Genomic DNA, 26,959 nt, shown 5'->3' on the forward strand with positions numbered 1-26,959 from the left:
GAGGGTTCCCTCCTCTTCTATTTCATGGAATACTTTGAGGAGTATTGGAATAAGCTCTTCTTTAAAGGTTTTGTAGAACTCGGCTGAGAATCCATCTGGTCCGGACTTTTCTTTGTTGGTAGGCTTTTGATGACCTCTTCTATTTCATTGCTTGAAATTGATTGATTTAAGTTGTGTATGTCCTCCTCGTTCAGTTTAGGTAATTCATATGTCTCTAGAAACTTTTTCTGTTTTGTGGAGTATAGATTTTCAAAATAGCTTCTAATTATGTTTTGTATTTCACTCGTGTCTGTTGTGATATTTCCTTGTTCATTCCAAATTTTAGTAATTTGAGTTTTCTCCCTCTTTCTCTTTGTTAGTGTGGCTAAGGGTTTATCAATTTTGTTCATTTTTTCAAAGAACCAACTATTTTGTTAATTTTTCCGATTGTTCCTTTTGTTTCAATTTCGTTGATTTCGGCTCTGATTTTAACTATTTCCTGTCTTCTACTACTTTTGGTGTTGGTCTGCTCTTCTTTTTCTAGGGCTTTGAGCTGTAGTGTTAAGTCATTTATTTGTTGATTTCTACTTCTTTTGTTGAATGCCCCCCATGAAATAAATCTTCCTCTAAGTACTGCTTTCATAGTGTCCCAGAGATTTTGATATGATGTGTCTTTGTTCTTGTTTACTTCTAAGAATTTTTTTATTTCCCTCCTGATATCTTCTGTTATCCATTCATCATATAATAGTGTATTATTTAATCTCCAAGTATTGGAGAAGTTTCTGTTTTTTATTCTGTCATTTATTTCTAATTTCAATCCATTATGATCTGATAGAGTACAAGGTAGTATTTCTATCTTCTTGTATTTGCTAACAGTAGCTTGGTGGCATAAAACATGGTCTATTTTAGAGAAGGATCCATGTGCTGCTGAGAAGAAAGTGTATTCATTCTTTGTTGGATGGTATATTCTATGTAAGTCTGTTAAGTCTAAATTATTGATTGTGTTATTGAGATCTATGGTTTCTTTATTCAATTTTTGTTTGGACGATCTATCCAGCAGTGAGAGAGGTGTGTTAAAATCGCCTAGTATTATTGTGTTGTGGTCTATTTGATTTCTGGAATTGAGAAGGATTTGTTTGACGTACATGGATGAGCCAATTTTCGGGGCATAGATATTTATGATTGTTATGTCTTGCTGATTTATGCTTCCCTTAAGCAGTATGTAATGTCCTTCTTTATCCCTTCTGACTAGTTTTGGCTTGAAGTCCACATTATCTGAAATTAGGATGGATCTCCAACTTTTTCACTGCGTCCGTGTGCATGGTATGTTTTTTCCCATCCTTTCACCTTTAGTCTATGGGTATCTCTTTCTATGAGATGAGTCTCTTGAAGGCAGCATATTATTGGATTTTTCTTTTTAATCCAATCTGCCAGTCTATGTCTTTTAATTGATGATTCAGGCCATTAACATTCAGGGTTATTATTGTGATATGATTTGTATTCCCAGTCATTTGACTCATTTTTGTTTTTTGACATGATTTGGTTTCTCCTTTATTTGGCTATTCCTTTAGGCTAGTTCCTCCCATTGCTGATTTGCATCATTGTTTTTCATCTCTTCCTCATGGAATATTTTGCTGAGAATGTTCTGCAATGCTGGCTTTCTTTTTGTAAATTCCTTTAGCTTTTGTTTATCATGGAAGGATCTTATTTCATTGTCAAATCTGAAAGTAAGTTTTGCTGGGTATAAGATTCTTGGTTGGCATCCGTTTTCTTTCAGGGCTTGGTAAATGTTGTTCCAGGCTCTTCTAGCTTTTAGGGTCTGGATTAAAAAATCTGCTGATATTCTTATTGGTTTCCCCCTGAATGTAATTTGATTCTTTTCTCTCACGGCCTTTAAAATTCTGTCTTTATTTTGTATGTTAGGTATTTTCATAATAATGTGCCTTGGTGTGGGTCTGTTTTAATTTTGTATATTTGGAGTCCTATAAGCCTCTTGTACTTGGTTTTCCATTTCATTCTTCAGATTTGGGAAATTTTCTGATATTATTTCATTGAATAGATTGTTCATTCCTTTGGTTTGTTTCTCTAAGCCTTCCTCAATCCCAATAATTCTTAAATTTGGCCTTTTCATGATATCCCATAATTCTTGTAGATTCTGTTCATGATTTCTTACCATCTTTTCTGTTTGGTCAACTTTGTTTTCAGGATTAAGTATTTTGTCTTCAATATCTGAGGTTCTGTCTTCCAGGTGTTCTATCCTATTGGTTATGCTTTCTATGGAGTTTTTAACTTGGTTTATTGTTTCCTTCATTTCAAGGATTTCTGTTTGTTTTTTTTTTCAGTATCTCTAACTCTTTATTGAAATGATCTCTTGCTTCCCGTATTTGCTCTTTTAACTGTTGACTGGTGCGATCATTTAATGCCTGCATTTGCTCTTTCATCTCCTCTTTCAATGCCTGCATTTGCTCTTTCATCTCCTCGTTTGCTTCTCTGATTGTTTTAATTATGTACATTCTGAACTCCCTTTCTGACACTTCTTCTGCTGTGCTGTCATTGGGTTTTATTGATATAGTATCTAGGTTTGTTTGGGACATTTTCTTCCCTTGTTTTCTCATATTGGTCAGATATCAGTGGGACTCTGTGATATTGCAGATTTCCTCTATTGGCTTATAGTGTCCCTGTAGATTTCCAGTGTATCACCTCCCAGCCTTCAGTAGCCTGAAGTCTTGGAGGAACTTGATAATGCAGTGCTTCCAAAGAAAGCTGCCCCTAGCCCGCTACTGGTTCCAGGGCTTGGAGCTGGCTCTGTGTGGAAAGGCTCTCACTGGGGGGCCTGCTCCGAGAAGCTGGCCGTGTGGGAGGAGCCCACCGCTGGAGTGTGCAGGGCTGCCTGGGGAAGACTCTAGCTGCCCTGCCCTACTCTAATAAGCCACCTGAATCTGGGCCTGCTGCCCAGGCCGAGCTTCACCGGGTGGGGGGAGACTCACCCTGTGGCTCTATTTTAGTCTGAGTCTCTCAATGCCTCCCCTTCTTGAATCCTCGGGTCTGGAGCAACTGGAGATGCAGTCACCCTCTAGTCCGCCATCTTGGTTCGCCCCATGGAAAAAGCCTGTGGCCGGAGGGGGAAGGGCCGCCTGGAGAGGTCTCTGGCTGCCCTGCCCTGGTCCCAGAGGCTGCTTGCAGTTCAGAGGTCTCTGCTGGCTTGGGGACTTGTGGCTGGCTCTGTGTAGCAAGGCTCTCACTGGGCGGTCTGCTTGGAGAAGCTAGCCTAGAAAGGCGCTTCCCGCCGCAGGGAGCGGGGCTGCTTGGGGAAGTCCCTGGCTGCCCTGTCCTGGTCTCTGAAGCAACCTTCGGGCCCCTGAGCTCGCCACACGCTGGCTCAGGGAGTTGGAGCTCGTTCTGTGCAGAAAAGCTCTCACTGGGGGGCCTGCTCCGAGAAGCTGTAGAATCTGGCCCTGTGGGAGGAGCCCACTGCTGGAGTGCGCAGGGCTGCCTGGGGAAGACTCTGGCTGCCCTGCCCTACTCTAATAAGCCACCCATATCCGGGCCTGCTGCCCGGGCCAAGCTTCACTGGGTGGGAGAGACTGACCCCGTGCCTCTATTTTAGTCTGAGTCTCTCAATGCCTCCCCTTCTTGAATCCTGGGTTCTGGAGCGACTGAAGATGCAGTCACCCTCTAGTCCGCCATCTTGGATCCTTCATCTGTTATGTGTAGGAATTTATGCATGATGGGCAGGCTTGGTTTTGCAGGGGTCTGTTTTCAGTAAGGAATTTAGGAACCTCAAAAGATTCTGTTCAGAGAGAGAAGTAAAGGCAGATGCATTTAATTTATGAGACAATAGATGAGTATCAGAAGGGATGGGTGATTCTGAATGAATTTCAGGATCTGGCACTCTCACCAGGCCCAGGTACAGCTCCCATGGATGTTGCTTTAAGATGAAGAGGCTTCAATAACAGAACTGTATCATGAAACATTTTTTGAGACATTGGGAACAAAAGGAGTTAGCAGAATTGGCACTGGCAACTGCATCAGTGAGCAGAGATGGTGCCATATTGCAGATATTGGTGCCCTTAACACTGGGCACTAGCACTTGGCCACGGTACCCACATTGGCAGGCTTCAGCAGCATTGGCAGAACATCCTGTTGGCACTGGCTGAGGTGCCCTTGAAGGGAAGACACTGGGCATCATATCAGTAGCATGAACATCAGTACCTCTGACACATTGGGCACCTGCAGCTCTGAAGCAGCCTTTGGAAGTCATCAGAGGCAGAGGTGGCACCCTGAGTGGGTACTGACAGGACTGAGCGCACTTTTGGATAGACATTGGTGGTTTTGTTTCAAGCCTTGGTGATAGGAGACATCCACACAATAAGCTAGAGCAAGATAGGCAGAAAAGGGCAGATGTCATAGGGTCAGCCAGTGTCTGTTCAAAGATACACATTTGACAAGAGACACCTAGAATTAATCACTAGGAGGAGTTTCAGTAAGTTCTAGAACACACAGAGAAGGTGGCCCTGTATAGTTGTGGTGATCCCATTTCATAGCCCTGGCTGGGGTTCCTGAGCATTGCTTCTATATCTAAAGGTAAGGAATGGTCTAAGAACTGTTCCTTGGTCATTGAGAGAAGTAGCCACAATGAATAAGAGCTGGGTCCTCAGGGAATTGGTGACCACTTCATGGTCTCTTTTTGTCATTTTAGTTTTAATTACCTCAGTCAATGGAGTGACTAAGAATCTTCAGCTCTATTATGGGAATCCTTACTAGAGAATTATATCTTAAAATAATTTTAAGTTAGGCTGGGGAGATAGCTTAGTCAGTAGAGTGCTCGCCTTGCAAGCACAAGGCCCTGGGTTTGATTACCAGCACCACAAAAAAATAAATAAATAAATAAATAAATAAATAAATAAAATAAAAAAAATAAAAAAAATTAAGTCACTATTTAATTCAACAAGAATTCTTAAGCACAAAATACATACATAATATCATCCTAGGAGTCATATAAATGTAAAAGGTTGCAAGGGTCTACCTTGAGAAATATATAATTTTCCTCAGTATGCATTTGAAATCTATTCAAAAATAGGAGAATTTTATAAGTTTATATAAGTTTGAGAAGAAAAATTTAAGTGGTGGAAAAAGTTTGGGAGAGTTTCTTCTACAGTGTCTCCTGGGGTTAATACAGGGGGAAGTGAGTGAATGTGCATGTGTGTGTGATGAACAAGGGCATCCTTTTCTCCTTGCTGTCCCTAGTCCTAGGAGGAACTCAGGCAGTGTCCTCTCTCTGGAGTGACTCCCTGAATGCCAGCTTTAGTCAAAAATATCTATCCATTCTTTGAGAATCAGTTCAAGCATCATCCACCTGTCTAGGAAGACTTCCTTGATCCCCACACATTTAGCTCTTCTCTCCTCTTGTAGTATTTTCCATGCAGTATTTTAATTTTTGACATACCTGTCTCTGTCTAAAATGTAGGTAGAACTCCTTGAAGCAGGGACCAAGTTTTATGTTTTTGTTTTTCTCATTCTTATCCCTGAACCCAGCATAGGGCCTAAATGAACTGATGATCTGGTTGAATGGATGGATCAGCAATTTACTGGTGACTATCTGGGCATGGTTACATGGGTGTTTGCAGACACAGGGCACCTGCAGTTGCACCAGCTCTCTTCCACCTGGCTCCAAGCCTAAGAGGAGGCTGAGGTCTCAGGATGTAAGGTCAATTGCTACTTTGAGTGTACATCATGTAGCACTTAGTAAAACTGTTCTTACCTAAATGTTGACAGATAATGATGTAATTGAGTCCCAGAGGTGAGGGGCAGGGAAATCAATCTTCTCTGCATTTACTGTAATAATCTCTTTTGCACATTTCACATTCAAAATTTTCTATAATACATTTACCTCTTTGTATTCAGAATATTGTAAAATAAACCTTTGCCACCAAGTAGTGGCTTCTAAATAAAAAAGGACTTGAGGGTTAAAATTGATAGTGCACTCAAGAAAAAGCTTTTAACCTGTCAGGACTCTATGATTCATAAATTGTAACCTTAAAATTATTTAAAGTGTATCTATTTAGTACTTACACCGTCATGAATTCATAGAACAACACATAAAGCTAAAATGTGTTTTCTCTTGAAGACATGAAAAAAGGACTCTAGCTGTTTCTTGAGTGTTCATTTCCTCTAAGAGCAGTAGTTATCTGTTAACTTAAAAAAAAAAGAAGAAAAGAAAGCTGAATTTCTATTTACTAAAATAGAAGACAATAGTGCTATGGGAGCTAATGAAAATGGCCAGTCATTTTGTTCTAAAGGTGAGTGCATTGATAGGTGATTTCACGGTGTACAGAGACTTGGTGCTCTGGTGATAGATGCAGTAGAAGAAAGTGGTTGTTAAGAGCACAGATTCCAGAATCAAGATGACTGGTTTGCACCTTGACTTTGCCACGTGCTTGCTGTATAACTCTAGGCAAGTTACTTCATTTCTCTGTGCATTCCTCACTTATGAAACAGGGATTTAATTTTGCTATTTAAACTAGTTACTTGAGGGGTATGTAATAGTACTTAGAATAATGTCTGGCACATTGAAAATTTCTATTTAAATATTTGCTTTAATATAAGGGTTTGCCCTGCAGTGTCTTTCTGGCATGCTCAGGAGTTTGAGGAAATGTGGATTCCTAGGTAGAGTGCCCACTATGGGTCCACAGATCAACCATTAGGCTAGAACTCAAAGGCAAAAAATGGATGTAAGGACTACCAGTCTTTGAAATCTAAAATTCCATTAATTACCAACAAAGAAAATAAACCGCAAAGAAATATCATGTAGTGAAAAAGTGCTCAGCTTAGGGGTAAAAGAACATTAACTATGTCACTAATGTGGCCTTCTCCATTGAAGTTGACTATAGGTGTTCGTTTGAGCTTGAAGTGTTTGACTTATTATACCTTGAAGGCTGAAGTGAAGAATGGAAGTTCGTGGCTGGATTAATGGCATGAGCTGCACTTCAGAGGATGGCTATTATAAACAAGACCAAACAGCACATTTATCTAGCTAAATAAACCAAACAAATGTTTTTAGTCACTTTTTGCTTGGTGTGTCATAAGCTATTGAAAAATCCCATAACAAAGAAGTTTTAAGGTGCATAGGAATGGCTTTTTGATTCATCTACCTTTTTCTCCAGGAATCCTCTCCTGATTCCCCAAACAGAAGAAATATTCCCTTCCTTTTAACACCCAAAGTTTACAATTTTACTTCTATTATAGTTCACTCCATACTCTTATCTTTTATTAAAATAACTTGAACTTTGGCCTAACTTCTTTATCTAGACAAAAATCTCCTTGAAGGCAGATATGGTGTATTTCACCTTTTTCCCCCTTGTGCTGCAAACATTAATACATTTGCAGACCCAAAGAACAGTCTTTTGACTTGACTGCTACTGACTGAAAAAACAAAACCTAGTAAAATTCTATTCAACTATTAAATTAGTACTGACTTGATTGTACAGTAATTATAAGAAACAGTGATTTAACAATGGTTTATTCAAAATGGTAGCTATGTTGTTTTATAGCTTTTGTGAAAATTTATAGTTGTGCTTTTCTATGACATCCAAATGCCTTTAGAAATTTAATGAAACCACACTGTCAAGGTGTGACTACTCAGATTCTTAGTCTGGTTTCATGCTGTGCCACACATTTATTGAGCTCTTGCTGTTTAAGCCATTCTCCATCTCCCTCTACCCCACATTCTTCTTACATTCCCACTTGGTGCTGGGAACTGATTGTATTACCTCTAAGAGGTGCAGTCAGACAGGTAGCTATCTCAAAATTAGGCTTATTCATTTAATCTCTTATACAGGAAGGCTCCAGTTATGACTTTAACACCTCTTTTAGCTCTTGATGGGTTAAACAATAACTCCAAATGTATTCCAAAGTGATTAAGCTAGCAGATGACAGTCAAATCTCCAAGTTTTTTCCTTATTTAGATAATGAGGAATCTGTACCATGCAAAATCCACTAGGAGAGAATAAAAAGCTCACTATGCAATATAAATACAGTCCTGGGCAGATCTCTTGTCAGTAAATGAGTCCCTTTCTGGTTACTTTTTAGTCCTAGGCAAGAGAAACATCAAAACTTTGTTGATATTTGTAGTCTAGAGTAATATAATAACCTAATGTGGCAGATTCCACTATTATCTGCATTTTACAAATAAGGATATTGAGGATTAGAGAATTTAAGTAACTTGCCCAAGGTGACTCAAGCAGTAGGTGGCTAAACTAGGATTAAGTTAGATTTAACTAAAAGCTCAAGAGGGTTCATTTTGGAGCTCTGGCAAGATTGCAAGTTCCTTAAAATGACTTAAGTGGATTATTTAGCTTGCTTATCTCAATATCCCCTTAGCATCCTTATTGTGCTTTGAAGTACAGTGCTTAGACAACACAGTGAATTGCCTGGGTTTGAAGTCCAGTTTGTCCACCTAAAATAGCATTCATACATCCATATGATTCTTACATCCTTATGATCTCCCACTGGAATATAAACTGCATGAGGACAATGACCTTGTAGGTCTTGTTTCCTACCCTCATTCTCAATAGCTGAAATAGTGCCTGGAACATGGTGGATGGTTCATAAAAACTATTGTGTGAATAAATAAAAGGCAACTCATTTTGCTTATTATTTAAGCCCGGAGTAGTAATTTTCAAATGTAATTAATGGGCTGAAGGAACCTCACGTTTTTCTTGGTACACCTTCTTTTTTAAAAATTCATTTAATAGATCCAAATATAGCACAGCACAACACCCCTCCAGGGTAGTAAAGCCATTATATTCATTTTAAAGATGAGGAAACTGGCAGAGAGATGTTTAGAAACCTGCCTATGTTCACACAATTAGGCAAAGAGCAGAGCCAAGATTCAAACTCAGGGAGTCTGGCCATGTTCCCAACCACTCTACCATGCTGCTTTCTGGCTTAGTTCTGTAAAAGTGTCATTAACATGAGGTTTAATGTTCTAAAGATGTGTCCCCACTTTCTTTAGAGAATACTCTTCCATCTTGTCCAATCTGCCTTCCTGTCCATTCAGGTTAAAGAAGAAAACAAACAAGATGATTTTACTTATTTTACTCCATTATGCCTTGCCTTCCTGTAGGTAGCAATGCATGCTGTCAGTGAAGCTTCTCTGCAGCCACCTTCAAGGACATACAAGAGATTTGAGCCCTGGAGGCTGCTGGACAGCTGACATGGTCTATGTCAGACTTTCTTCTTTTACATGACTGTCTCCTTCCTGTCCTGCCAGGGCTTCTGGATCCCTGCCATAGCCCTTCCCTCCTAGCTTTGAGAAGGGAATTCAGTGACCTATGGAGGCTACAAGAACTGCCTTTTAAGCCTAAAACCTAAAAGGAAGCCCAGTTTCATAGACATCCCTGTTCTTGTTCTGAGTCCTTTGGTCCTTTCCTGTCCACTCCCTTTACAGTTACTCTCACAAACATATAAGCATCCTCATGGCCTTGGGTCTCTGCCACAGTACAGTAGTCACCCAGTGGGCAATTGTCACAAGCACCCAAGTCTGGGATTTAGTCTTAGTTCTATTATGAAGGAGCACTCTGCCTGGGGGCAAGTCAATTAAGATGACTGAGATTTAGTTTCTTCACCTGTGAAAAGACTCAAGTAAAAGGATGAGCTGGATATTTAAGGGTTCCTTCCAGCTCTAAATTGGAATTGTTCTTTGAAGGATTATGTAAGGAAGAGAAAGAACTCAGATATCTAAACCCCTTGCACTCTCACTACTGGCTGCAGTATAACTCCAAGGGAGCCATTGCTCTTTATTAAATGGTGGTGAACTTCTCAGAGTTGAAGGATAACAGCTGCTGGGGATAGCAGTAGGTGGGGACCTATTACTTGCCTAATTCCTCCCCTATTTCTCGGTAACTATCAGGGGGGATTATGAGTAAAAATAATATTTCAGCCCTCTGGTCTACATAATAAACCCTTCCAAGAGAAATTCATTTAAAATAAAATATTTTAAAAATCCTCCCTCATAGGTTTGGAAGAATGCATTTCCACCCTGTCTTCTGAAATTGCATAAAAATTTTGGAACAGAGTTTAAGTAAGTTTGAACTGTACTTCTCTCACATCCAATAGTTCTTCGAATATCTACCCAGTTCAAATAGGGCTATTTTGTACTCTGTACATAATAGGCTTTGTCTTTTGAGCTTTAAGGAACATCAGTCTTCTTCTCTATGTGTCCTTCAAGGATAGACTGGTTATTGGTCCTCACTTGCAAACAGAAAGTTGAGGCATGGAGACGACCCTAGGAAATGCAGGCCACCAGTGTTGTGGGTGCTGATATACATAAAGAACATGCCTTACTCCTTTGTAAAACATTTAAAATAAAGGCATCAGTCAGGAAATATCTTTGGGATTTCTAACCTAACCCACCCAGTACAGATCTCTAATCTGCATTCTTTTTGGTTCAGTTCTATTAAAAATGAACTGGGCATTGCTATGTTTAAGAGCTTTGTACTCCATGCTTAGGAAGTGAAGATGAATACAGATATGACAAAGATCCTCATCTTGAGTGACAGAGACCAACTAGTCAATAGGTAGTTTTTGTATGAGGGTATGAAGGAATCACAGAAGGGTTAAACTTTCAATTTTACCCAGAGAGAGGATGTCATAAAATGTTTTTCTGAGGAATAAGTCTTAAGGAGTGACTAGAAGCAAATTGTGTGAAAAATGGTGGCAGCTGAGGTACAGAAAGGCATGGTATTTCTGGCACAAAATGGCTAGATCCTTAGGAATTCTGTCATCATTTCCTGGGACAAGAATATATTTCCTGTTCTACTTTGCAGTGTAGCAGGGTCATGAACATGACTCCTGAACCAAATGTGGTCTAAAGTAAGTGGTGCACTTCCAGGTCTCACAGGGGAGCACTGTGTGGTCTTCTGTGCTCTTCTCCATGCTGCCTTTAGATGGTAGCACTTAAATAACTCTGCCATGATAGAAGAAACCTGAATCCCTGAGTTGCTACTTGGAGGGGAGCTGCCTGACTCTACCTAGCATGAATAAGAACATATAATAGTGTTAAAACACCATAATTTTGCAATTGTTACAGTGGCTGGAGTTCATTACCCTCATTACATAGTGTGCCAGGCTAAGGAACAATAAGAAAAATCTCAAGGATTTGCTGTTACTTCATAATTTATACACCTCAAGTTACTCAAGTGTTTGACCTTAAGTCAATTACTCTTTCTTCCTTCCTCATTATCCAAAGGCACCAAATTTCTCCTGAAATTTACAGTCTTAATAACAAATCAACTGATCCTCCTGTACCCTGTAATTTTTTAATACCATTTCTTTATAATATATGTTATTATATAACTTATATTATATATAACTATATATGTAGTAATATATTATTTTGAAACATATATATTAAAGTATTAAAATAAACTTATATAAAATATAGTAGTATATTAATATTATATATGTAAATTTATAAATGCATCCATATTACATAATATATAATAAGAAAATATCATTAAAATGGTATGTGTGTGTATATGTGTATAAATCCATTTTTCTCATTAGAATATATGTTTTGTGAGGGTAAGGGGTGTACCTACATTGCACATTACTGTAACTCTAGTGCCAAGGGAAGTGCCTGGAATATAGCAGGCAGCCTTGATTATTTACAGAAGAAATAAATAAAGATAAATGAAATAGAATTCAGGCAGTTTTCCTTGAAGAAAATGCAATTCAGCTTGGATGTGTTTTATTTGAAGGCTCTGTGTTATATCCAGATGTGGAATTCCTGAAGCAGATCTCCAAATTCAGATACAGAGGTTTGGGGCTCACTTGTGTGTAGGTGGTAGTGGCAGCTATGAGGGCAGATGAAGGTGTCGGGCAGAGTACAGGAAGGAGGAAGAGGAGAGAATTAAGACTGAATTCTGGGTATCAATTCATGAAATAGACTCCATATAAGAAGCTCATGAAGGATCATTAGGAAGAGGAGGGAGAACTAATCACATTGAGGCATGAGATTTTGGAGTAGTTTGCTTTCTCGTTTGTGAGAACACTGAGTTATAGTTTTGGGGTTAGATCTAGGAATATAGGAGTATTCCATAAACACCTATTTATTGATTGATATAAATGCTGAACCCATGAAGATGGGGCTAGCACCTTTTAACAAATGTGCAGCCAGAGTGTCATCCTTGTAAAGCACTGTATTACACAGATCTCCGGGACAATATCAGGAGGCTTGTGGGCCATCCTGGGTCCTTTCATTCATCTGACATAGTAGGCTATATTTCTGATCTGAATTTCTTTCCTGTCTAGAAGATTTTCATTAAGTACAGAGAAGCCTCCATCTAGCTAGAGATTTGTTCATTTCTAATGAACAAATGATTTCTAGCTAGAGATCATTCATTTCTGAATGATCTGTGGTAGGTTTTACTCCAAGACTGGATTAAGTAGTTGCAAAAGAGGACATATGGCCTGTAAAGTATCAAATATTTATAATCTGGCTTTTGATAGAAAAAGAAAGTTTGCCAATCCCTGGTCTAAGTGAGCACATCTATTTGTTCTAGAACAATAAGACATTTTCGGAGCTGAATGGACTGCAGATGGTCCCTGGGAACACTGCAGCCTGTGTCACTAAGGTCCAGATCCATAGGAAGTGGAGCACTCTATCCCTTCGTTAGAACTAAGCAGAGTTGTGTATTTACTTTAGGTTGGGACCTCCACGTTAACAGTGCAAACGTGTGTATGTGAGACTCTGTTCTATGGTGTGTCTTTAATAGATGTCCCCTGAGTGGTAGGCCAACATTGGGTGTCACTAAATTTAAGACATCAGCCAATGGGGGAAGGGAAAGAGAAGAACGTGGGTAGATGAAGAGTGAGTGATGGGATGGGAGAATGAAAAGCTACCCTGTCGAAAGGTACCATGAGTGTATCTGTGCCTGTAGCCTGTATTTTGTCACTACCCTTCTGAAAAATAGTTGAAGACATAGGAGTTTCTATCATTTTTCTAAGTGACAGGGAAATAAGACCCAATCTTCCTTTCTAGACTTTTAAAGAAATTACAATGGTTGTACATTTTCCTTCTAAAGCATTACCCCTTGACACTAGAATTAACAAATATCTGAATTTCAAGGCTGTTGAAAGAACAAGAGTCTTTAAGAGCACAGTCCTAAATGGGAAGCTAAATTGAGATAATACCACATTTATAAAAGTCCTTTCAAATTGTGAAATAATCTGTGATCTTATCAAATTAAGACTTTCATTTCTGGAGAGATTCTTTTCCCCTGTGACACAGGAGTAGCAAAAACAGTTATAATCAAATCTGGCCCCTAGTGCTTTGTTTTCCTAACAAAGTAACTGAGAAAAAAACAACCTACAATTTTTTGGTGGGTGAGGGAGATGACCTGTGCTGTCCAGTTTGCCAGTTCCCACCAAACAAAATTGGAAAGTTATTTATTTTCTTTGCTGAGTCTTGTCCAATAGAATTTGATCAACTCACTTCCCCAATATAGGAAGAAATATCTCCTTCCAGTAATGAAGCACTAATGAAGAATGAATATGTTTTCAAAAATTTGTCATGTTTTATGAAATTATTGATTTGTGTGGCTCACTGACATCAGTGATATTTAGACTGTGAGGTCTTTTTTCCCCCATATTTTTTATTGGTATATTATAGTATAGCTGTACATAATGCTGGGATTTGTTGTTACATATTTGTACACATACACAATATAACAGTAGAATATGGCCAATATCATTACCCTGTAGAGACTATGAAGTCTTTATGTGCAATTGGAAAAATCTCCAAAGGTTTTTAATTTCTGAACTACTGTGTCGTATCTTGATATGTTAAATCTGACTCTACAGACCAGAGACATGTGCCTCTTAATTTTGAGTGGTGTTTGCACACATGGCTTCCAAATCATCCAACTGTGACTATCACAGTTCCAGGAAGGTGGCCCAAAGAAATAAAATATGCCTTTGTTGTTGTTGATAGGTTTTCCCATTTTAACCCCAGATACAGGCATGGAAACTGGACTGTAAAGTGGATCATTATAAAGTACATCCGTGGTAGGTAGATTTTCAAGACAACTCCCAAAGATCCACATCTCCTGGTATTTACAAGCTTGTGTAAATGCCTCTTCCTTGGGGCTGGATCTAGTAATTTGATTCTAATAAATAGTATATGGCAAAAGGATGGGAAGATGCCCCTGTGATTAGGTTACAAATGACTGTGCCTTCTGTGTTGTTAGCACTTCCTTGTCGTCTGACACGGTTACTCTGTTGAACCTAGCTCCTTGCTGTGAGATGCCCATGTGATAAGGAACCAAAGGAGGCTATCAGCCGCAGCTGTGAGGCACTGAGGACTCAGTCCAAAAGCTCCCAAGTAACTGAGTCCTGCCTGCAATCATGAGACTGAGCTAGGAAGTGGATTCTTTCTAGTTGAGTCTTGAGATGACTACAGCCCTACAGACCCAGAGACAGAGAATCCCACCTGCTCCTGGTTTCCTGACCCACAGAAAGTGCATTAATAAATGTTGATATATGCCACTAAAATTTGAGGTAATTTGTTATGTAGCAATACAAAATCCTATTTTTCTATTGGCAAAAAGGGACTCTTTTTTGTTTCATTTCTTAAACCAAAGTCTCAAACTGAGGATAGCAAAGGTGGTAATTTAATCCAATCAGAGTTGTTTGTTGCCATTCAGTGAAAAATAATTGAAACTATGCAACTAAAACACATACTGATTAAATTAAACTGAACTCAGAAGTAAAGGGCAACTGAAATTTGGATTTTCATCATGCAGCAAAGTAGAAATACAGCAGAAATGAACAAAACAATAAGTATTGGACCCTGCACTATGGTCAAGAGTCTTGTGATAACAACATTTACTGGTCATCACATACTTGAGATTTAACTGAGAAAGGTGAGTAGGCAAAGGAGAAGAGCAGAAAGAGTAGCTAGGGATTGTGGAAGCCGAAAGAGTATAAAGTCAATGGTTGTGAACAGTATCAGAGTCCACTGAAGTCAGAGCAAGGAAAAGAGGAAGGGGGCTTATGGAATCTCTGCTCTGCTGGTTACTAGTAACTTTGGCATCAGTTGTGTGGAGTGGCAGCAGAGGAGTGAGTCAGATTGAAGCAGATTGAGGGATGGGTAGAAGCAAGAGAAAGGGGCATAAAAAATACAGACCACCATTAAATAACTCCAAAAGATATTATAAAACAGGAAAATATTAGAAGACAAAATATTTCTAAATGGAGTATATGATATAAAGTTATGGTAAATACTTTCAATTTAGGATGAGCACTATTAAGATAGATGATACACTATAGGCCTTGAAAATCCTACCTAACCTTCAGGTATTATATTATCAAAGGACAAAAGTGATAATGCCCTTTACAAAAGAAAAACATTTTGGAGTACTGCCCAAACATTTGGTTCCATAGAATTCTTAGCTGGAAAAAGGTAAGTTATATGTAGCAAAAAAGTAATTAGATAATTGCTCTGTGTCTCAGAGATGGAAAAAGGTACAACTTTAGCAATGTATGAAGTGATCCCCTTTCTCAGGGAATCTTAGGCATGTTTCCTTTCTTTAAAAGGCAAAAGAATGGAGTTTGATCTTCATAAAACAGGGGAAATTTCCAGACCTGAGAACAGACTTAGCTGGGGTTGGTGAAAGAAGTACAAACTGACATTGGAGGTCATGCATGCAAAACAGAAAGAATGAAGAAGGGGAGGAATGACTGTGGTCGCTGTCTAAAGATGACTATGCTTAGAGCCCAGCTAGTGTGTCCTGTGTTTTTAAAGTATCAGATATACTGAGGACTTGCAGATCTTCGCATCGGTGTATATTTCAACATTAAAAAGAACATATTACAGAAAAGCCATTCTTGCCAAAGGAAGAAACCTGAAACAACAAAAACAAAAATAAGACATGCTCTGAAGTATGCTAAGGGATGAAGATTGTACTTAGCAAACCATCTTTTCTCTGTTTAGGAACAATCTCACAAATTCCAAAACACAATATGTTAATTAAAGCATCTCAGGTAGTAATTATAGAATATTTCTCATGACAGATGAAGAACAAATATTCTGAAGACCAAAATTACATCAACAAAAGAAAGAGACATTTTGTCCATATTCTGGCAGTGCAAAGTTGGAGTGAATGCAGATGACTGTGCTGGCAGTAATATTACACTATTAGCCATCTGAAGATTGGCTCATTACCTAAGAAGGCAAAGCATCAATTCATAGCATTATAACCTTCTGTTCGTGCTGCAGAAGACGTGATTGGGTGTTCTTACATAGACTTCACTCATTTGTGTGCAGAGTAAGCACTTCTGTCTGCCTCTTGATAGAAGCTTAATTTTGTATTGTTTCTATTACATTGTTTTCTCTAATGGGAATGATATTCTGTCTTAAAAATAAATACCCCATTTATTCTCTGAGTAATTTTAGGTGCAGTTTCTTTTGTTTATCCTTATGAAATTGCATGTTCAGGATTATAGGATTATCTTAAAATTGAAGCACTCTGATATAAAAACATTTGAATGACATGTGAGGAAAACATTCATTCAATCACTCATTTATTCATTTGTTTAATGCTGATATGTTGGGCTAAGCACAAGAAGGAAAATTTAAGGAAGTTCAACTGTTTCTGCACTCAGGTGCTTATAACATACTTTACATATCATTAGTACCTTCAGACAGGAACATGTGTAGGACTACAAAAATCTCAGAGGAATGAGAGGTCAGCATTCCCTAGACACTATTCTAGTGGTTATGTATACAGAAGGGAGAAAGAATCAATGTCTCTGAACTCAAGGACCTTGCTACCTCTGGGCAAGATGAAAAATAATGAAGAAAAAAACAAATGAATAATATCACTTCAGGTAGCCATAAGTGCTATGGAGAAATATAAAGCAGGATGTCAAGGACAATGATAGCTGTTAAGGGGTATGATTTTTAGGTCTCAAGGCCTGTGAGGGAGTGACATCTAATTACAGACTTGATGAACAAAGATCTGAAGGAAGGGCTTTCCAGGCAGTGGGACCAACATAGAAAACCCTTGAGTCAAAAAAATGTGCAGAAAGATACATGTCTGGAATGTAGAAGGAAAAAGTGACAGATGTAGTCACAAAGGTAGGAAGGGGCCAGATCCTGTTAACTTGTGGGACAAAATAAGAATTTTTTTCTTAGCAAGAAGGGAATGCAATAGAGACTTTAAACTGGGTGTAATGTATCAGATTTACATTTTAGAAGGATTTTTAGAGAAGTGGAAATCCTGATGTTTGTCCAGAAGAGGGTAATCTGGACAGACATTAGACATGTGTGAATCCTCCAGGCTAGAGAGGACTAATGAGAAATTATTCAAGTAGTCCACCAGGATGACAGATGACGATGATGGTGGTGGTGGTGGTGGTGATGCTGATGGTGGGGTGGTGAAGATGATTTTTGTGGTACTGGAGATCGAACTCAGGACTCATGCATGCTAGGCAAGCACTCTACCACCGAGCTGCCTGCCCCGCTCCCCGCCTCAGCTCCACAGGAAGTAACATTTTAAGATATAAAAGTAGAGAGTAAACAATGTGCTCATTTGGATTATTTTGAGAATTAGTTCTAAGGACATTTTATTCTTTTCTGTATAGTGTAGAAAACTGTATGATTTTAAACTCCTTCATATGGTTGGCTGTCCTTAAAATTGCAAAAGTGTTAAGTTTCTATCAGAAAAACCTCAGTTCACTGTCTGCTGGCAAATTTCATCATATAACTTCCTTAGAAATAGTGATTAGTATTTCTTTCCCATTCTGAGAAGGAGAAAAGAAAAATAAATCATAGGAAAAGCTCGTGTATCTAGGTGCATCCATTACAGCTCTCCTGCTGCCTGCCTCTAGTCTTTTCCCAACTGGATGACCCCACTTCAACTTTCCCTCCTGTGATTCCTCGTGTAAACTGCATCCAGAATCAACCAGCATAAAGTAGTCCAGTCATGTCTGTTCTCCAGTGCCTACAGAAAAAATTTCAAATTCCTTAGCCTGACACAAACTGACCCAATCTACTTTTTCTGCTTTATTTCTGACAGTACACTACACTCTCCAGTTTTAATCACATTGAATTTTCTTCTTCTTTTTGATTATTTAAAAAATGGTGGGGAAATACATATAGCAAAACTTTTTAAAGCATAAATTCAGTGTCATTAGTACATTCACATTGTTGTTCAAATCCCACTAGATTTTATCTTACTAATTATTTATCTAATGCTTCCAGCATTTTGTGGCCTGGATCATACCTGTAATTATATGGCTTCTCTGGCCTCCTGAAATTCCTTCCCTTTCTTTACCCATTAAAATCCTATGTATCTTGAAAGACTAGTACTCACATCCTACCTCTTTCTCTAGGCTTTTTAAAAAGCTTATCTGGAAACCGAAGGTCAACTCAGTTGCCAGGTAACACACAGCTTACAGCATAAATGAAGCCTCATTGGCAAATTGCATCTAGACAGGAAGGATCTATCTATGAACTAAAAATACATGGTGGGAATGGGACATGTTGGACCTCCTGAGTGATGTCTCATATAATTAGGTAGAACCCTACCCTGGAGGCTAAGTCCATGGTATTGCTATTAGAGATATTGCTTCTTATGGGGAATGAGGCTTTAAGCCAAGGACTTTCCTGCACTCACCTAATATGAAGCTAGCCTTCTTGTACTTGAGCTATCACCTGGGGTGTAAGGGATGGGACCAATTTGTGAAGCTGCCCTGCTGGCCAGCAGTGTTTCCTATCTTACGCTCTCTATGGCCAGTCCAAAACTGTGTGTCTGAATGTGCAGTGGGGCCCAGAAGAAATGCTCTTGTGGGTGGCATCAATACACAGGAAACACTGAACTTAAATATTAATGCCCCTGCATGCCTGGAATCAAAACCACTGGGAACCATACACAAGGCTAGGGCAATAAAGCATTTCTTACCTTTGGAAGGAGCTGGATTGCCTGTAGAATTCTTTGTCTGTGCCCAGAATTAAGGATTCCAATTTCCAACAAATCCTGATCTTCCATAACATTGCTTCCCTGAAACAAAACCAGAAATGTTACAGGCCAAACCAAACATTTACACCGTGGGAAATACTAATTTATTTAACACAGAGTAAAGTAACCAACAAGATCTGATTTTTGTAAGCAAAGACACAGAGTCATTCTACTGTGCAGGTGAGGACAGAGTAGGTCCCCTGGGTTACCAATTTGAAGGTTACGGAAACTTCCCTCTTCTCACAAATCTCTCTTGGTTTACTATTTACAGTCAGATTATCTGAATTGAAATTCATTCCCATGACTTAGAATCTATTCCTGCAAAAATGTAAATGCATCTAGGAAGAGTCGTCATTTAGGATTATCAGTGACCTGTACATTGATGCGAATGAATCAATTTACTTTTTAAAAAACTAATCTGAAAACAGATTTTGTCAGGAGGACTGATAGGAAAATTGACATGTACCAGGCAGGTTAAAAGTGAGAATAATACATTTTAAAACGTTGAATGCCATATTCCTAACCAAGATGTGGGAATACAGCATTGAATAAGATGCAGGTCCCTGCCCCTGACTGGCTTTGCTCCTTTTAGTCCAGTGATGGACATAGATTGTGCAAAGGCAGTTGATGCTGTGAATAGCTATGTGGTGACACTTGCTCGAGAATCTAGAGGGGATATGAGAGATATTTTTGGAACAGATGACATCTAATCAGGTGTGGTTACGAACCAAAGAAGGAGGGTCAAAAGGGATATTATGCACAATAACCTGTAAGAAAAGACAAAGTATACTGGGAAACACTGAGTTATGGGGTAATTTGGAGAGAGGAGGAAAGGTGAGAAGGGAAGGTAAGCAGAGGCCAGACTACACAGATATCGTATGCAATTCTAAGAGGTTCAGACTTCATTCTGACCATCATGGGAAGCCATGGACAGGTTTTAAGAAGAGATACATGGTGGGATTCTAAAATTAGAGAGATAATTTTGATATCTATACCTGGATCTCAGTTTCCTTACCAGGTTGAGTCACACAATCTCCAAGAACTAGTCTAGTCCTGAAAGTCTCAGATTTCAGTGACTATATTAAGCCTCTGATTAATATTTGACAGAAACTGTAGGTACTTGTTTTGTCCCTAAATTTGAATCTTGCAGAATCTATAAGCTAGAGAGTCTCTTTAAGTTGAGGATTCTAATCAAGTCAAATGAAATAAGCCAGGTACAGAAAGACAACTACTGTATGTTTTTGCTCAGTGGTGGAAGCCGAAAAGCTGATCTCATAGAAGAAGAGGGTAGAATAGTGGTCACAAGGTTAGGAAGGGCAGTGGTGAGAGGGAAATAGAGGGAGGCTGGGTAATGGGTACCAAAATAAGTTAGATGGGAGAAATCGTTCTTATGTTCTGTAGTACAGTAGGATAACTATAGTCTATAATAATTTATTATACATTTCAAAATAACTAGAAGAATTTGAAGTTTGCCAACACATAGGAAGGATGAGTGTTTAAGGAAATGGAAATGCCAATTACCCTTATTTGATCATTACATATTGTACACATGTATCAAATTATTATGCTGTAATCCCTAAGTAAGTATAAGTATTTATGTCAATTAAAAATAAAAGCAAAACATTTTTAAAATCAATAAGTCTATACAAACAGAGAAACAAGATGTATCCCATTTGTTTACAATAAAAATGAATTAAAAAAAAAAGTCTATAGAAGTTCAAGAATCAGGATTGCTACTGTTCTGGACAAATCCTGAAACTCTGTTCTACTAGTTTGTAACACTTATGAGTAAAAGTGATAGAATATTGGCTCGTGGAGAGCAACAGGTACTGAGAGAAGTTCAGAGCAAAAGAAAATGAATCGGAAGGGGCAATACCAGGGCCATGGTGACGAGGAGGTTGCTGTAGCTGTCCTAGAGATGATGTGGGCTAAAACTAAGGTAGTAGTCATGGGAATCGGGAAGAGGCAAGTGGATATGAAAATGATCAACAAGTTTAACTTGGAGACTGAACATGTGGCATGATGGAGAAAGGCAGAAGGCACCCTGGTTCCAGGCAGGGGCGGGGGTGGTTCTGGATGGCTTTCTCTGGGATGAGAGAGGAGGAGGAGGGGCAGGCCTAGTGTGGAGCAGAGTGAGACTAATGCTTTTCCCTGGACAGGGACCAAATAGGTCGATGTAAATAATTTAATATCAGACTACATTTTAAATAGATAATTGACTGTTCTTAGAAGGATTAAAGCCACTAGAATGGTACCATAGTGAAGGATTTAAAATGGGCATTCGATGGACAAAAGCATCCACCCACTCATAGTATCATTCCTATGCTTAAGCTACACCAGCCATCTCAGAGGAAGCAGAACGATTCAGGTATATAGCAGCTTGATAATGAAAAACCTAATGAAAAACAAATAAACCTAGTCTTGGCAATATGCCACAGGAAACATTGCTCTCAAGAAATTACTCAGTGCACACAATAGAGCATGGCTAAGAATATAAATGACTTCATTTTGAGAAACTGTTATTATTTCCAGAAATGAACTATTGTGGCATAAGCAAGATATGTGATACCTATTCTGATTTTTACTCTTTCAGAGATTTTTCAAAGGAGTTACTGACCCCACACAAACACAAACAAACAAACAAAGAAGGAACAAAAATCCTTTGGCCATCTATGTGCTAGAGCACAATCAGTTTTTCTATGTGCCAAATTAGCAGCCCTCACCTTCAGTTCATGCAAAATATAAAGCCCTAGTTTCTTTGTACAAATCAAAAGCACATCAACATCCTATAGTTTTCAGTCCCTCCTATCTATAATTCTGAAAACCTGAGGTCAGTTTTTGAATATTGAGATAATTCCAGCAAATCCTTATAGACCACTGCTTTTTCTCTAAGTCACTCAAATATTATCTTTTCTTTCTTCAGTAAGGGAAGAGAGTTTTAGAAGAATTGTAGGTAAGTCAAACATTTTTAAGGAAGGCATTAAGTACATAACAATAATTTCTGTTTGGGTAAAATTTCCTAGCAAATAATTTTTTTTTTTTTGGTACCAGGGATTGAACCCAAGGGCTCTTAATTCACTGAGCCACATTCCCAGCCCTTTTTATTTTGAAATGGGGTCTCACTAGGTTGCTTATAGCCTCACTGAGTTACTGATGCTGGCTTTGAATCTGTAATCCTCCTGCCTCAGCCTACCAAACCACTGGGATTATAGGCAAGTGCCACCACACCCAGCCCTAGCAAACACTTTTAAAAAATGAGTGAGAAATATGGGAAGCTTAATGAAAATTATGAGAATGTGCCTAAGGGCAATAATACCCAGTTAGGAGACATAAAGAAAGAATCGTTTTCCTCAATGAGGCATAGTGTTAGAAATTTTTAATTTTGCTAATTGCTTTGATTTGTTCATTACACAATGTATACATGTATGGAATCATCACACTGTACCCCATAAATATGAACAATTATGTGCCAATGAAAAATTAATAAAAATAAACTATTTTCTCTCTACAATATATTAAAAGAAAATGCATACAAAATATCTTGATATGTCATTCATTCAGTCTTCTATCTAAAAAGCAGGGGACTTGGAGTCTAAAAACCTGGGTTCAGGTCATGGTTGGGTAAACTTGGCTAAGTCTTTTGTTTTCTTTAGGATTCATGGGTCTCACTTACAAAATGAAAGCATTTAAATAATATGCAATCACTTCAAAAATTATGATTTCAGTCATGGCCCATGGCCCTGGTATTGCCCCGTTTGATTATTATCATTGCATAAAAATAGACCATATATTTTGAAATTACATTTTATGTTTCAGAATTTGTAACCTAAAGTTAGCTTTAATAAATGATTATTGAGAAGTTCAAGAATGCATCTTTTTGTTGACAAATCAATCTTGGTATTATGAATTTATATTTCTATTAAAGGAAATAATGGAATACCTTATTTTTATAGTATTATGGATTCTTATAGCTTTTCAGAAAAACCCAAACATTTGAGGACTCATAGTCATTTCTTTTACACCATTAAGGTGCCCAAAGCACCATAAACATTTTTGTTCTCCCTGGGGAGCTGGAATTTATTCTTACTTTATCATTTGTTTTTACAAAATGGTAGAGCATCTCAGCTTAGCTTCTTTTTTCCTAATAAAAGCTGAACATAAAATCCAGCTTCCTCCCTCCTCCATCCACTCTTCACATAACTGCCAGATCGTTGGTTTTTGCAGCAGAGCTCCATTGTGCCTGTCTTCTGCTCACCCACCTACTCCAGTGCACTCCACCTCCTCACCTCCCCGGTACACCTGTTGTCTCTATTTATCTCCCATTTTCTCCTCCACCCACTGTAATAGGCTTTTATCCTTCATTAGCTCCTTAGAATTCTCTGCCAAGTGTTGAGAATGACCTCTCAATTGTCAAACCTAGTTGATTCTTTTCGATCTTGCTTTCAAGTACTTGGCCACATGTGGTTGGTGGCCACTGTAAGGACAACACAGATTTAGAACACATCCATCATTGTAGAAAGTTCTATCAGATAGTACTGCTCTACAGTTATAGAATTGAAATTGTAGTGAAATCATCATAGAAGGGCAAAAATGGGGCAGGAAATCAAAACTACTCATGAGTCATTCTCAGAATATGATTATTTTATGTTTCTTAGTCAAAGTTTTTGAACATTAAATTTAGGATCTTTAGAAAATTCTCTTCTAACTTTTCAGTCATCAAAACAAATTAGAAGCTTATTCTATTTTCAGTAGTATTTCTTTTTTTATGGGACTAGCAATGTAAGCTATAAAAATGACAAGTTTAACTGCTAAATTATTATTTTCTTAACACCCTACCAGGCACTCTGTACAAGGTATTTAGATAAAGTTGTTTAGTCAATGACTTATTAGGAAGATCAGAGGCCCAAGGCAATGTTCTTATAACAGCTGCTCTTTTACAGACAAGAAGTGTCTAATCCAGGGCATCTTTATTGCTCTCCTTCGCATGGAATGAAGAAAAATCACCTCATATTTTATGCACTGATAGCTGAAAACTGAAATTTCTCTGACCATGGGGAGAATATTTTATGCATGTGATGTTTTCAACTGTGACAAGCTAGCTAATAAGGTGACCAAATAGATTGAAAAGTAGTATTTTGTATTTAATGATCCATTAGAAGTAAAACTGTTCTTTATTTAAATCATCTCTTAAGGATATCTGGACCAATGGCTCTGTCTCTCAGGACTGCAGCTTCAGACGTTCCCCTACCATCGTAACTTTAATGCCACATCACATTCATTAGAAATCTTTCCTTCACATCACGTTATATAAAATGCTAGGGAAGCACACTTAAGGACCAAAGGGAGTTGGTTTCTTCTTGGTATAAGCTTGAGCTGGATAATATTATTTATTCTTTTTCCATTCATACCAAGACTGAAATTCAATAGGCTACTGTTGGTTGGGGAAAATTCCTTTTGCTCTATAATTTACTTAATTAGATTCTTCACAATTTATGTGGTCTTAAATATTTAAAATAGGATAGTTGTATAACAGAATTATATCAAGATTTTGCAAACTCACACATGGAAAAACATGTATTTTAGTCTATTTTTAATATAATTTTTATAGCATAAATAACATGGTGGCATAAAACTGCACATAGTTTTCTTGGAATAAAAATGTTTTAGTTTCTAGAGAAACTGAATCAATTTGATATCAATTAATAAGTAAACTCAATGCTGTCTTTTCTGCATGATTATGGTAATAGTTACTGTAATAAATACTAAATTTATAATTCTGTCAGTGTTGGAACAAATCTTTATTTAGCTCCTCATACAGAAACATGGTTACTATAAATGATCATATAATGGAAGAAGTCCAATTTTACTTCCCTCTCTCACAATAATAAAATTGCAGTGGAAGAAATTTTGTAGTCTATTTTTAAATCTTTATACCTTAGTCTTCCATTTAAGTATATTTTTTTTCTACTGAAATGGAATTTCTTGTATACACCTAACTAAATTTTCATGTTTTTAGCTTATGAAGAAAGTTTTCTGGATATTTCAGATCACATGGATTATTGATTTTAATAAATATTACCTCAATAAGCAAAAAGAGAGCATTTTATATATGCAACATATATTTTAGACTAAAACTACATTAGATTTAATTTTAAGATTCCTATTTAATCTTAATATAATAATTCTTTATCACCAATTATTTTCCTTTTTACTTTTGAGGTCTATTCCCCTTTTTTAAAAAAAATGTTTTTACTGTAGATGGACACAATATCCATATTTAATTTATTTTTTATGTGGTGCTGAGAATCTAAACCAGTGCCTTACACATGCTATGTGAGTACTCTACCACTGAGCCACAATCCCAGCCCCTATTCCCCTTTTGACACATTAGTTTCCAAGTTACAGAGAAAGAGAAGGAATTTAAGTAATCAGGAAATTTGTTAAAAGTATTGAGCAGAGTTTGGTGAAATCACAAATTATAATTATGATTCACTTGAAACATGTTTGTGTAGATTTTAGAATTTTGTATGTGTATAAAATACTGAAAAGTCATTTGTATAGTAATTTGTATTGCCCTGGTCAAAAATTTTGAAGCTACAAGACAGGGAACCAACTCTTCATTTAAGAAAGTCAATTTACAGGTTCTTCAGGTAAGAAAAGCTGATGTAAGCAAAACTCATTGTGTGCGCTTATTTTTCTTTATTTGCCTACCTACTGTATATATTCCATTGTGTGTGTGGGTGTGCATAATACACCTTAATTAAGTCTCACACAACTCCATGAGATATGTACTTAAATAACTAACTTGTTCCCTCTTGTGATGGAAAACTTTCTCAAACTTTACCCCACATCACCTCCAGAGGGGTTAGAAAAGATTCAGTTACAAAACATGGTTGGACCTCAATCATTTATATTTTCATTTTAGAGCCATAAGAAATTCATATGTGAAAGCATGTATTTTGTTTGGTTTCACAGTATTTAAGCAACAAAGAGTCCCCCTCTATGGAAGAGAAGTTTGAAAGCTGTCTGACCTCCCCTCTGCTTCACTCTTTTCTGTTCACTGAATCATGGAATCAGGGTTGGCAGGGACCTGGGGGTTTCCCAGTCTAAACTTTCCCTATCTGACTGCAAAGTCTTAACATCTCTTCCGAAGCGTGGTGTCTAGCTGGGTTTATACCACCCCCAAAGGAGTAGGGCAGACATTAAATGTTTCAAATGGCCTTTCCCAGAAGCCGAGTCTGAGCAGGGGGTGGGGTTGTGGTTGCGGGGGACACCTTAATTCTCCTCTTCCAGCTCCCACTGTGATGCAGACCGAGTGTTAGAGCAGAGCTATTAGAGGAATATGCCCAAAGCAGAGATGAAAGGAAAACAGTTAGCAGCTGTCCTGTGTCCTTTTCCAATCACAAGCTGTGAAGTTAAAAAAAGTTTTTTTCCTTGAGTAGGCTGTACATAATCTTGGCAGGTATTTGAGTTCCATTCTCCTATCTAATATTGCTGAACCTTTCCCAGTTCCTCACAAGAGAAAGTGAGCAGTGACTAGGTTAGCTCTTCAAGGCAGAGGAACATTGTCCAGCTTATTTGTAAATTTTACAAAAAACAAGATGGGTGGTATTATTGTCATTTAAACAGGGAAATTGAGTCTCAAAAATGTGAAACTATTTCATCAATTTCACTCAGCCAGCATGTGATAGGTCTGGGATCAGTGTTTTATTCTGTCAGATTCTGAGATGATGTTTCCTTCACTATAGAAAGACAGCCAAATGTTAGCAGGAGATTATGTGTGTGGAGATGCCAGTCAATATGTGTGCAATACCACTAGCATGTAACTCCCATGACACTGTTTTCCTCATATACACATAAATGTACAGATCATTGGGAGTCACTGTCACAGTTTCTTCAATACATTTTATTTCAAATAAATTATCTTCTGCAAAGTCAAGCTGTAGTTTTCCTTCCAA

General features: G+C 38.0%; 1 protein-coding gene across 12 annotated transcripts in view; it reads right to left on the reverse strand.

Moving 5' to 3' along the window:
- ANKS1B (ankyrin repeat and sterile alpha motif domain containing 1B) overlaps window positions 1-26,959 on the reverse strand; it is a 1,201,009-nt gene that overhangs the window by 278,252 nt on the left and 895,798 nt on the right. For all 12 annotated transcript variants that reach the window (XM_079141356.1, XM_079141354.1, XM_079141351.1 and 9 more), the window contains one exon: window positions 18,945-19,043. In XM_079141356.1, the coding sequence (XP_078997482.1) occupies window positions 18,945-19,043 (99 nt within the window). The remainder of the gene's footprint in view (window positions 1-18,944; window positions 19,044-26,959) is intronic.

The sequence above is a fragment of the Sciurus vulgaris genome (assembly GCF_902686455.1).
Source record: "Sciurus vulgaris genome assembly, chromosome: 5".
NCBI lineage: Eukaryota > Metazoa > Chordata > Mammalia > Rodentia > Sciuridae > Sciurus > Sciurus vulgaris.